The sequence below is a fragment of the Eretmochelys imbricata genome, chromosome 20 (genome assembly GCF_965152235.1).
Source record: "Eretmochelys imbricata isolate rEreImb1 chromosome 20, rEreImb1.hap1, whole genome shotgun sequence".
Classification (NCBI taxonomy): Eukaryota; Metazoa; Chordata; order Testudines; family Cheloniidae; genus Eretmochelys; species Eretmochelys imbricata.
In genome coordinates this window covers 9,353,884-9,366,528 of record NC_135591.1, presented here as the reverse complement: position 1 = coordinate 9,366,528, position 12,645 = coordinate 9,353,884, and the positions used below count along the sequence as shown (strand labels likewise).

Genomic DNA, 12,645 nt, shown 5'->3' with positions numbered 1-12,645 from the left:
TTGTTCTTCGAGATGCGTTGTTCACCTCCATTCCAATACCCACCCTCCTGCCCCTCTGTCGGAAGGGTCGGCAAGAAGGAACTGAGGGGGTGGGGGGTCGGCGGGGCTCGATATTAGGTGCCATGAAGGCACACCCCAGGGGCGCCCAGACCGACCCGACGGATGCTGCTGGGGGAAAAATCTCCCGGCTGGCATGCACGCGGCGCACACACACCTGCTTGGAATGGACGTGAACAACACATCTCGAAGAACAACAGTTACGAGAAAGTGAGTCACCGGTTTTTCATTATATAAAGTGCCCCCCTCGGCGTGGAGGAGAAGCCCCAGACCTCGCACCTCCCAAACACAGCCACGCCAGAATGCAAATGAATATTAAAATCTTGTGATTTTTTAAGCAAATCTCATGATTTTGAGGCCTGACCAGTGACTTCTGAATGTTGGGGGGCAAGAGGGGCACCAAAGCTGATGGGCCCGCTCGGCCTTCGTGCCATCTGGACAGAGGCACCTGTGTGGGACCTGGGGTGGCTTGTGCCTCCCCACACTTGGGACAGACAATACTAAACATCTCCTGGCTCCCCCTGGCAGTGCGTGGAGGGAAAGCCGCTCCCGAGCTATGGCCACAGAGTCAAGGGAGGCAGTGTGGCCTAGTGGGTAAAGCACTGAACTGGGATGCAGCAGACTGGAGGTCTATGTCTGGCTCTGCCACTGGGTGACCTTGAGCAAATCCCTTCCCTGCCCTCTGCCTCAGTTTCCCCATGTGTACAGTGGGGATGATGACACTGACCTCCTTTGGGAAGTGTTTTGCTGGACAGTGCTATGTAAGATGAATAATAATATTCTGGGCTGGCGGGGGTAGGGGGCGTCTCTCCTCTCTGGGGCACAGGTTCGAATCTGTCCCAGGGGAGCAGTGCCTGACAGTGGGGTCGGGGGGGGGGCTGTGGAGAGGGGCTCAGTCCAGTTCCTGTTGGGGCAGCACCCGCATTGCCTGCCGGCTGTGGGACTGGCACGCTGGGGCTACAGAGCCTGAGGTCTGCTCTGCCCCTAGATGGGTCCCTGCAGGGCAGGGCCGTTGGCGTGGGGATGGGGGTGTGACGCAAGCCTTGGGCTCTGGGGCAGTTGAGCTGGCCTTTTCCTCAGTGCTGGAGTCCCCTCCACAAGGCCCAAAGCTCCCCAGGCCTGAATCCCGGCCCCACGGAGCCCGGCTTGGGGGGAGAGAGGCAGTTCCTGCAGCCGCACTGCCTCTCCGGTACAGCCAGTGGCCTTGGCACTCTGGGGCAAGGCAAGTCACTTTCCAGCCCCCACCCCTGGTGCCAGGGGGCACAGGCCAGCCCAGGGCTCTGAGGAAGATCGAGCACACCCTCCGCCCCTCTGGTTTAAACGTCTCTCTGTCCCTTCCCCCCGCTCCATGACCCCGTGCACAGCTCTCCCCTTTCTGCATCTTTTCCTCCTGCTCTTTAGGATCTCATCCCCTAGGGTACCCAGGTGTCAAGGAAACCCGCTCCCGGCTGGGGAGCCATGGTTGGCTTTTGGGCCCCAGGCTTCTGCCTGGCCCTGGCTAACGAGCCCCCTGGGAGGGCAGCGCTGCCCAGCCTGGGCCCTGGGGGCTCGGCAGGAGCTGCCACAGAGTGCCAGGGGCAAAGCTGCCAGTGGAGGGTTCTCCAGTGCCCTGCAGAGTGGGGGAACTGGGCTGAACTGGGGCCAGCGTCAAGGCCGTGGGAGGTGCCAGCCAGGTAAGGGGCTGGGTTCCCCACTGTGGGGCCCTATGGGGATGCTGGCTGAGGGTCCCTGTGCCCATGGCGTTAGAGGGATCGCAGGGACGAGGCCCTGGGGGCTGCTGGGAGTTTGGAGTGGGGTCCGTGTTCAGCTCCCATCTCCCCACACACGGTTCTGATCCAGAATGGCCTGGGTGCGAGACCTTCCCCTGGCTGGTGCCGAATGGCCAGTGTTTGCTGGGAGGCTTTGGACCCGGCAGCTGCTCCCTGCTTCTCAGGGAGGTTCATCACTGGGGCAGTGCTGCCAGCCCCAGAAACTTAGGGCCTGGGCCCCACAGCAGATCACTCTGCACCCCATCCCTTGCCCTGCCTGAGAAGTGGGGGGCACTCTTGGCCAGTCCTTGGCTGTCAGCTAATGCCCGTCAGAGCATGGACCCATCCCCCTAGGGACGGGTTTGAGACCCCCAACCTCATATCACACATAGGCCTGCTGGGTGCTGGCAGTGGGGCAATCCCTTCCCTGCCAGGGACTGCGGGGGAGGCTCTTGGGGCAGAGATGGGACCAGCGGGGCATCCCTGGCACAGCGGGGGAGCAGGTCCATAGTCCTGGCCTAGAGAATCCGTTATCCACCGCTCATTACCCGCTGCCCAGTCGAGGCACCGAAAAGAAACCGTGTGATTGTAGGTGACCTATCGAGTGGCACCTAGTGCGACTCAGAGCGACATGGCTGGCACGAAGGGCTTGGTGAATGGGGAGGGCTGGCTGGGGGTGGGGCACTGACTGCATCACTGGGCTCCCACAGCCAGAGGAATCTCAGCCCTGGCCTTGCACCACCCCAGGGCCCCAATCTCTGGTGAGGCCTTGCCCACCTCCCTGGCAAGAGGCCCAGCAGCCCTGGTCACTCCCAGGACTAGAGTCACTTGTATTCCAGTCACTCAGTTCATCCCTGGGGTTGCGATGTAGCCACCTCTGGGGTGGGGTGCTGGGGCTATTTATACAGGGATCCTTTGCCCAGCACTGAGATGCAGCCACCTCTGGGGTGGGACGGAGCAGCTGTTTAACAGCCACACAGCACAGTAGATGAGGACAAGTGAAGAATCCCACATCTAGTTGCACTGCGCTGCACAGAGCATGGGGAGCTGGGCCTGGCCCAGACACCAGGCTGCGCTGCACATGGGCTCCTTAGTGACAAGCGCTCAGGAGCTTAGATTTACAACCCCCAAAATAGCACAAATTGAGCACTGTGCTGCGGCCAGCACAGACTATAAGGGGCGATCGCCCCCTACTGGGCCCTCCCATCCCACTCACTGCAGCCCCGAGCACCACACTGGGGCCAGCAATGGCTGTGAGGGGAGAGCACCTCCTGCTTAGCCCCCAGCACAGCCTGTGGAACTGGGCTTCCTCTGAACATCCCCCATCCAAATCCTGAGCCGGTCTGGCCCCCATAAGCTCCATCCATGCATAGTAAGGGGACTGGCACCTGGAATTGCAAGCCCAATAGCAAGGATTTCTGATGACTCTGTAAACTCGAGGCGGGGGAGTGGAGAATTGCTAATATAGTTCCTATGTTTGAGAAACGGAAAAAAACGTGGTCCAGGTATCTACAGGCCTTTTAATTTGACCTCAACTGTCTGCCAGGTCTTGGGACAAATTTTGAGAGAGAAAGTAATAAAGGACATAGAGGTGAACGGTAATTGAGATAAAATACAACCTGGTTTTACAATCGGTAGGTCCTGCCAGGCCAACCTGATCTGTTTCTCTGAGAAGATAACTGAGGTTTTAGACAAAGGAAATGCAGTAGATCTAATCCAGCGATTTTTGATATTTAACACTATGTTAAATACTAAATTTAAACCCTATTGCCTAAAATGAATTTACCTTTTCTCACTGCTTTTAAATTAAGACTAAAACACAGCGGGTGGCGGGGCTCGGGGCTGACAACCCTGTGTGTGCTCTCGGCTGATAACCCTCAGCATGGCCGGGCTCCGCCTGAAACCCCATTACAGGGGTCGGGGCTCACAGCGTCCTGGAGGCCCCAGCTCAGGGCTCACAGCCCCGCTCCTGGTTCGGGTCAGGACTCGCAACCACACATGGCAGTCAGACTCGGGGATCACAGGCATGATTCCCTGTCAGGGTCAGGGCTCACAGCCGCGCGCCGGGGTTGGGGCTCACAGCCGCGTGCCAGGGTCGGGGCTCACAGCCGCACGCCGGGGTCGGGGCTCACAGCCACGCACAGGGGTCGGGTCGGGACTCACAGCCACGCGCCGGGGTCGGGGCTCGCATATGCGCACCGGGATCAGGGCTTGCAGCCTCGCGTCCCTGTCAGGGTCGGGGCTCACAGCCCGGCGCAGGGGTTGGGACTCACAGCTGCACGCCCGGGTTGGGGCTCGTAGCCCCGCAGCTCCACACAGGGGTCGGGTCTCACAGCCATGCATCGTGGTCGGGGCTCACAGCCTGGCGCAGGGGTCAGGGCTCGCGACCCCCCCACATAACCGGGTTGTGACCCCCAGTTTGAGAACCAATGATCTAATCTATCTGGATGTCAGTGAGGCATTTGATACAATTGGGAAATTATTAGCTCAATTGGAGAAGATGGGGTTTAATATGGGAATTGAAAGGTGGATAAGGAACTGGTGAAAAGGACCTGCAGAAAAGGACCTGGGGTTACAGCGGATGAGAAGTTGGATATGAGTCAGCAGTGTGCCCGTGTTGCCAAAAAGGCTAACAGCATATTGGGCTGCATTAGTAGGAGCATTACCCGCAGATCGAGGGAAGTGATTATTCCCCTCTATTCAGCACTGGTGAGACCTCATCTGGAGTATTGCGTCCAGTTTTGGGCTCCCCACTACAAGAAGGATGTGGTCAAATTGGAGAGAGTCCAGCGGAGGGCAACGAAAATGATTAGGGGGCTGTGGCACATGACTTACGAGGAGAGGCTGAGGGAACTCAGTTTATTTAGTCTGCAGAAGAGAAGAATGAGGGGGGATTTGGTAGCAGCCTTCAACTACCTGAAGGGGGGTTCCAAAGAGGATGGAGCTCGGCTGTTCTCAGTGGTGGCAGATGACAGAACAAGAAGCAATGGTCTCAAGTTGCAGTGGGGGAGGTCTAGATTGGATATTAGGAACCACTATTTCATTAGGAGGGTGATGAAGCACTGGAATGGGTTACCTAGGGTGGTGGTGGAAGGAAAAGTTCCACAGAACTGAAGAGAAAGCCAAAGCCTCCCCAGAGAGGACTTCCCTACTCAATACACATGAGGGCAGACTCCAGGGCCCTCACTCCCCTTCCCCACAGCCCTTGGAGGGCTGGCAGCAACAGGGCAATGGCAGCACTGCCAGACATGCTAGGGCCGGAGGGACCATAGGTGGCGCCACTTTGGATTTGAATTGGTGGAGCCCCTGGGTCGTACTGGGAACGGGCTGGCTCAGGCACACAAGTGCTTATGGTCTCAAGCAAAGCTGTCTCCACACCACGTCCCCAGGCGATGAATGCCAGCTGCAGCTAGGCCCGGGGGAGGGGACGTGTCCTAGCCCACACACCTGTCATTGGGTAACTAAGCCCACCGTTGGCACCACTCTAAGAGGGCAGCCCATGGAGTTCACAATACTCCCTGCTGGAAGGGCTTCATGTCCCAACATGCTGTGCTCCACCCCAAGACGGAGGTGGCTGAGGGAACCTGAGACAAGGTCCATTTCATGCAGGTTGGACATGGCTCTCGGGCTCGGACAAGCCTGCAGCCCAGGGAAGGCAGCACTCCCCAGACTGACCTTGATGGTCTCATAGGAGCCGGTGATGAGTGCAATGAAGAGGCTGAGCACCATGTAGATGAAGAGACTGATGAAGGTGTAGAGGTAGAGCTGGCTGAAGAGCCACACCAGGTAGCTGTTCTGTTGCATCTCAGCGAAGGTCACGAACATATCATCCCCATTGATGAGGGAGAAGAGGCATTCGGACACCATGGAGAGGGAGCGGAACTGCACATGGGACAGAGAGAGCCAAGCCCCCGAGTACAGTATGGCCAGGCAGACCCTGGAGCTAAGCCACATGGGGAGCTGGAGCAGTGCTGCGTGACCATCTAGGCTTAATGGCAGCAGAGCTACCAGCAACACAGATCTTCCCTCTTCAGGGCCTTTTGCTATAAGCTCTATCCGGCCATTAGCCCCCTTCCCCAAATGGGCGCAGAGAGGGGAAGGGACTAGCCAACATCCCCCAGCAGGGTAGCAACAGGAACAGGCCCCTGAGGGCTCCCATTTCCTGCTTGCCTCACTTCCTCCTGCCTCTCTCGCCACCCGCTGCTTAGCGCTGCCTGACCAGGAGCAGAGGCTCTGGCAGAGCCAAGCCAGGCCGAACCAAGCCATGGGCCAGAGGTTCTGTTGTAGCAGCCTCACCTGCTCCAGACCCTATGCTGCACTAAACAGTGCAATAGGACAGAGAGGGTGATTCTTCGCTGCTGCTACACACTGGTTTTAAAAGCAGTGAGAAAAGGTAAATTCATTTCAAAAGGTTTTAGTTGGGGGCTGAAGGTGACGGCTAGTGGCGTTCTGTTACTTTCTTTGTTGGGCCTGTCCTGTAGCAGGTAACTTCTGGGTACTAAAACTAAAACCTCTCCAACGCATCATCAAGGATCTACAACCTATCCTGAAGGACGACCCACCACTCGCACAGATCTTGGGAGACAGGCCAGTCCTTGCCTATAGACAGCCCCCCAACCTGAAGCAAATACTCACCAGCAACCACACACCACACAGCAGAACCACTAACCCAGGAACCTATCCTTGCAACAAAGCCCGTTGCCAACTGTGTCCACATATCTATTCAGGAGACACCATCATCGGGCCTAATCACATCAGCCACACTATCACAGGCTCGTTCACCTGCCCATCTACCAATGTGATGTATGCCATCATGTGCCAGCAATGCCCCTCTGCCATGTACATTGGCCAAACCGGACAGTCTCTACGTAAAAGAATAAATGGACACAAATCAGACGTCAAGAATTATATGATTCAAAAACCAGTTGGAGAACACTTCAGCCTCCCTGGTCACTCGATTACAGACCTAAGAGTTGCAATATTACAACAAAAAAACTTCAAAAACAGACTCCAGTGAGAGACTGCTGAATTGGAATTAATTTGCAAACTGGACACCATTAAAATAGGCTTGAATAAAGACTGGGAGTGGATGTGTCATTACACAAAGTAAAACTATTTCTCCATGTTTATTTTTCCGCCCAACTGTTTCTCACATGATCTTGTCAACTGCTGGAAATGGCCCACCTTGATTATCACTACAAAAGGTTTTTTGTTTTGTTTTTTTCTCTCCTGGTAATAGCTCACCTTACCTGATCACTCTCCTTACAGTGTGTATGGTAACACCCATTGTTTCATGTTCTCTGTGTATATAAAATCTCCCCACTGTATTTTCCACTGCATGCATCCAATGAAGTGAGCTGTAGCTCACGAAAGCTTATGCTCAAATAAATGTGTTAGTCTCTAAAGTGCCACAAGTCCTCCTGTTCTTTCAGCAGGCTTCAAAATGATTCTCAAAGGGAGCATTGGAAGCCCCATTCTTTCAGAGCACTAATGTGGAGTGGACAGAGCATTAGCTAACACAACAGGTTTACACTGAATTGTTCCAGTTTTGTTTGCTGAGAGAGCAAGGCTGGAATAGCCGGAGGGTTGCAAGTCAGCTCTGAGGGGCACTGGCAGAGCTGGGGGGTGGGGGTGAACCCCATCTGCAATCACAGGGCTGCAAGTCAGAATTGAGGGGTATCGGCAGAGCTGTGAGAGAAGAGCCAGGGGTAGGGAGATGCAGTGGCACGCTGCAGGTCAGGATTGAGGGGGCAAAGTGTGCCCAGGCCTTCGCTTCGAGCAGAATACAGCACCTCGAGCAGCGTTGCCACTCACTGGGACAGAGCTCTCTCGCTACATGCTGTGTGCGTCTGCACGCAGGCATCACTCACATTGTATTTCTGGAAGAAGCTGAGGTAGCGGATGACCCCGACCCAGACCAGGAGTGTGGAGGTGCCCAGAAGGATGCTGCATACGTTGTAGCTGGCCAAGTTCTGCAGACACAGACACAGACACAGACACATCAGGCGGCCCCGCTCCTCACAGCAAACATGCCTCCCATCATTCACAGGAGCTGAGGTGCTTAGTATCCCGGACTACCCAGCACTCACTACCATTCCACCAAGGGCTGTGGTGGGTTCTCCATCACTGGCAATTTTTAATTCAAGATTGGATGTTTTTCTAAGAGCTCTGCTCTGGGGAAGTTCTCTGGCCTGTGCCAGACCACATGATCCCAGTGGTCCCTTCTGCCCTTGGAATCTATGAATCCATTACAGCCAGGGGAGCAGAACCCAGCTGACAGCTACCGGCAGGTGGACAGGAGAGCCCGAGGAGCAGCAATACAAGACACCGAGGGCAGCCCGCAGCCCGTTATGCATTTGGAACATGATGGATTGGAAAAGATCTGCATCAGGAAAGGCCTTGCAGCCTCTGGAGTGGGGAGGCGAGCGAGGGGAGGGCAGGTCAGCGAAAAGCAACAGGACCAATCAGAGGGGAGAGGAGGAGACTGATCACTCCCAAGCCTGGCTCCAGGACAACAGCAGAATCTGACCGTCCTAACCCGGCCAGGGGTCCCCTTTGGGATGGGCCAAGGGCCAGAACAGGTTGGGCTCAGGACAGGGTTGGCTCGGTACCTGGCATGGTTTCCCAAGGGAAGGGAGGAAGCCACTCGGGCCCTTTTAAACTAGGCAAAGACCTGGCACGAGTACCTAGTGACTTGGGTCCCCTACGTTACTGTCTGTGGCGGGGAGGGGCTGTACACAGGAGGGGGATCGTCACTCAGGGCCCCGTATGGACCTGCGCAGACCAGGACTTCACTAAACACTTAGACGTGCTCAGTAGGCATGATCGTTCCCTCACTCCAGAGCATGGGGACAGCAGCAATCCGGCACACATATGCAGCTGTCGGGCCACCCAGTCTCAGAGTGGGTCCTTCCCTGTCCCTCTCTCCCTGCTGGGAACAGAACAGGCAAATGGTGCCTCAAGCTCTGCAGGAGCCTACAGAGCCAGAGGATTACTGCACTGATCTTACAAACAGCCCTGAGTTAGGAGGGAACATGACCCCAGGCAGGAGGTTTGGCAGTGCCCACATCTGCACCTAGGCTGGGATCTCCATGCCCAGCAAGCTGCCAGCCCTACAGCCAAAGTCACTTGTCAGTGAAACTATTGGCTGCCTCTCTGTTTTGTGACTCACTCCCATTGAGTGTCCTGGCCTGGGGCCACTAGGGAGCTGGTTCCTCTAGTTCCTCTGTGAAAATCCCCTCAGGCTGCAGCTATTAACTGCTCTGGCAGGGGGCAAATGGTGCATTCCCAGAGGACCAGCATCTTCCTCTTCTCCTCTGGCCTGACTGAGCAGGGTCCTTGCCCCTAACCCTATCAGGGAGGCACAAGGAGGAATCCCAGCGCCCCAGCCACAAGAGAGCAGCCGCCACCCGCTGGGAGCGAAGGTGTGGCCTTCCAGTGGCTCTGCACACCCTGCCAGTGCCCCTGCCCTGGCAACATTCCCAGGGTGCAGAGGAGATGTTTTACCAGAGAGATTCTCTGGGAGGGTTCCCTGGCACAGCCCGATGGGGGAGAGGGGGAAGAGCACACACAGGAATGGATGCCTGGCCATGCCCTCACCTTTGACTCAATTCTGATCTTCATGATGGTCCCAGACACTGTCAGGACATCACTCCCCACCAGCAGGATGTACCAGCCATTCACAAACTCCATGCGGTCTGACAGGGAGACATCCTGGTTGTAGCGTCTCTGAAAGAAATGGCCCAGCTCCTGCAAGCAGGATGGAGAGCGGTGATGGACCCACAGCAGGGACAACGCTCCCCAGGCAGGTGGCTGAGGTGGACTCCCAAGAGTCCCTTGGGGATGTTTGGTTTGGAACATGGCTGCTGGGCGGAGAAGGCCCCAGTGGGAGCAACAGGGCCCCATCTCCCAGAATCCTCACCCCTGCAGAGGGAGAAATAGACAAAGCAAAACTCCCAGCTCTGCCCAGTGCTCCAGGAGAGAGAGATTTTACCTGGCTCAAAATAAAATTCATATGTGCCCTTTTCACCAGGTCAGAACATCACGTTCTCTCACTCACTGGTCTGATGCTCTGCTCACCTCCAGGGCAACTCAGCTGGGAGCAGCAGGTTCCAGCCTCTGACAGCTCCATCTCAGACTGACTGAGCCATTCCACCCCCAGAGATGCCCACGGCCCTCAGCCTTATTCAGTAGATGTGTGCCTCAAGGGATTCATAGGAGATGCCCTGGGAACCCTCCCTCCTGCCAGAGAGACCCAGCCCCAAAGGGGATCGCTGCAGCAGGCACAGCCTTACACCCAAGTGGAGGCCCATCATTCCTGAGAGGCTGCAGGAGTGCAAGGGGCTGTGCTGTCAGAGCCTGATGTTTGCCCAGTGGCACTCGAAGGGTTCATGCTGGTCAGCCCAGCAGGCCAGGCCAGTACTCACATGCTGCAGCATCAAGCCCCGGATGATGGAGCGGGCACACAGGATGAAGGACAGCACACAAACAAGGATCACAGCCACGTCAAAGAACACGCGAAAGGTGTTGTCTCCCGGAAGAGGCAGTGGATCTCCTCAGCAAGGGAACACCAGGGTGGCCAAGCGGAGCCCAGAGTACAGTGTAGGAGAGCCCCGGTGGAGGAGAAGCAGCGAAGGAGACAGGCTCCTCCACAAGAACGGAGTGCTCAGGGGTCTGAGAATGGAGACAGCAGTGCCCGGAGCCCACATGCCACACCGGCCTAGAACGCCCGCCAGAGAGCAGCCACCACCATCAGCCTGCTAGACAGCAGGGGTGACACCCAGTGCCCATCCTGAAACCAGGATTTTAGTTACGTGGGAGTGAGGAAGTAAGGACCCAGGGTTGTGAGTTCAATTCTTGAGGGGGTGATTTAGGGATTTGGGGCAAAAATTGGTGATTGGTCCTGCTTTGAGCAGGGGGTTGGACTAGATGACCTCCTGAGGTCCCTTCCAATCCTGATAGTCTATGAAGGAGTAGGCGTGTCTGCTCCGATCACAGGAGCGGTGCATGGTCTTCCATGGACACCTGCCCTGAGTCACATCACCCAGAGATCACTCCAACGCTGCTGAACAGATCCCTCCACCTGCCCAAATCATCCCCCGGCACAGATCTAGCTGAGGAAGGCTCAGCCCAGAGGCGAGGTCACATTTGCTGTGAAAGGGGGCGTCTAGAATGGACAGGCCTGAATGGTTCACAGCAACGCTAGCACAGCCAAACCAATGGCCCTTCCAGTTAGCAGTGGGGGGGGGGGAGGAGGCAGACTGCCCCCCATTCTGTCTACCCTTCCCACCCCCTACCTCGGCCATACACGCTGGGGTCCTTGCACTCTTTGATGTCAGCTTTGTTGTCCAGGCTGATCTTCACCCGGCCACTGTGAGCCTTGTTGTCAAACGTGATCTGGTGAAGGAAGAGGAAGACTGCTACTGCACAGCGAGGAGGGAATGGGATGGCCAGGAACCTCTCTGGCTGGATAGTCCTCACCAGCCCTGCTCCTGCCGCAGGACTCTCACTCCCTTATTGTAGTCCTGCTCTGCCGGGCAGCATGTGCCAGCAGCACAGCTGGGTCTCACACTGACCCTCTGACGGAGAACCTGCTCAGCGAGCGGCCGTGCAGAGAGGGTGCATCTGGCAGCCCCGCAGGCTCAGGGAGCCCAGCTGGGCTCCTCCTGGCTCTCTGGGAAGAGTTCTTGGCTCAGACGCATGAGCCAGTTGGAATCCAGCTCCTGAGCTGGTTCTGCAGGGCCAAGAGGAATGAGCAGCAGCAGACTTCTTCGTCGCTTGAGTCAGCAGGTGGCACTGTGGAACAAGGGCAATTTCACAGTGTCTTTCCAGCTGAGACCCCCACTAGAACTGCACCACGGCCAGAAACCTTGGCCTCCTCCCTGGCTCCCTCCTCCTATGTCACGGCTGCTCACCACCCCAGGGACTCAGCCCAAAGAGCTACCTGCCCTTGCTTGCTGGCCCGGGGGCACATCGCTCGGAGGAATTCAGCCTGACCGCTCCTTTGCTCAAGAGTGAGCGCTCCCTGACAGCGAGAGCGACCAGGCTGTGGGGTGGTCTCCCAGGAAGAAGGTAGTACAGGCTAATGGCTTGTCCATCTCTAACTCATCCCAAATTCCCATGCTTCCCTCAGGCAGCTGCAGCCCTGGGGGAGTGCTGCCTATGTATTTCTCTGGCGCAGGCAGGAGCAGCTCAGAGCTGGGCCAGGGTTACTCACAGTGATGGTGAAGGTGTAGCAGTCCGGGATCTCATTGTTAATGATCGTCTGGATGTTGATGGCCTTCAGTTTAAACTGGATGGTGACGTTAATGAGCCTGCAGGAGACAGTGATCAGACTAACAGGACGTCTTCGGAATGGAATGGAACATACCATTCCATCACTCCAAGAGGGAGCTACTCTTCACAGCTAGAAACTCAGCACCATACTGCCCCTTTTGGCCCAAAGCTACACAGGCCATCCCCCCTTAAGAAGCAGGCGTTGGCCCATTTTACAGATGGGGAAATAGCAACTTAGCTGAAATCACGGGAGCCGTGGCAGAGCCAGGAGCAGAACCCAGAATTCTGACTCACTGCTCCATCCCAACCACTTGATAACACAGCCTAAAGGGAAACCAAGGTAATGTCTTTACACTGCAGCTGAACATGAGCGCCTAGCACAATGCTGTAGCTAGAAGGGCTAATGCAATCCTGAGATGCATAAGCAGGAGAATCTCAAGTAGGAGGAGGGAGGTTTAGCCTCGTATCTGGCACTGGTTCAGCTGCTACAGGAATCCCGTGTCCAGCTCTGCAGCCTGCAATTCAGGAAGAATGTGAATAAATTGGAGAGGGGTCAGAGAAGAGC

At 56.4% G+C, this 12,645-nt stretch overlaps 1 protein-coding gene across 1 annotated transcript; it reads right to left on the bottom strand.

Annotated features, from left to right (window-relative positions):
• Positions 1 to 5,255: 5,255 nt before the first annotated feature.
• Positions 5,256 to 12,382, bottom strand: LOC144277881 (mucolipin-1-like). The gene is made up of 8 exons (XM_077838905.1): positions 12,375 to 12,382; positions 12,022 to 12,118; positions 11,102 to 11,201; positions 10,739 to 10,741; positions 10,232 to 10,335; positions 9,405 to 9,554; positions 7,672 to 7,777; positions 5,256 to 5,776 (listed from the first exon to the last, which is right to left on the bottom strand). The coding sequence occupies exons 1-8, from the start codon at positions 12,380 to 12,382 to the stop codon at positions 5,256 to 5,258; spliced, it is 1,089 nt and encodes a 362-aa protein (XP_077695031.1).
• Positions 12,383 to 12,645: the final 263 nt, after the last annotated feature.

Excerpts from the sequence above, each read along its gene's own strand:
- LOC144277881 (XM_077838905.1), bottom strand. Across the intron at positions 11,202-12,021 it reads GCTACACCTTCACCATCACT|ATCACGTTTGACAACAAGGC; the intron begins GTGAGTAACCCT and ends TTCCTTCACCAG. Across the intron at positions 7,778-9,404 it reads AGATCAGAATTGAGTCAAAG|AACTTGGCCAGCTACAACGT; the intron begins GTGAGGGCATGG and ends CTGTGTCTGCAG.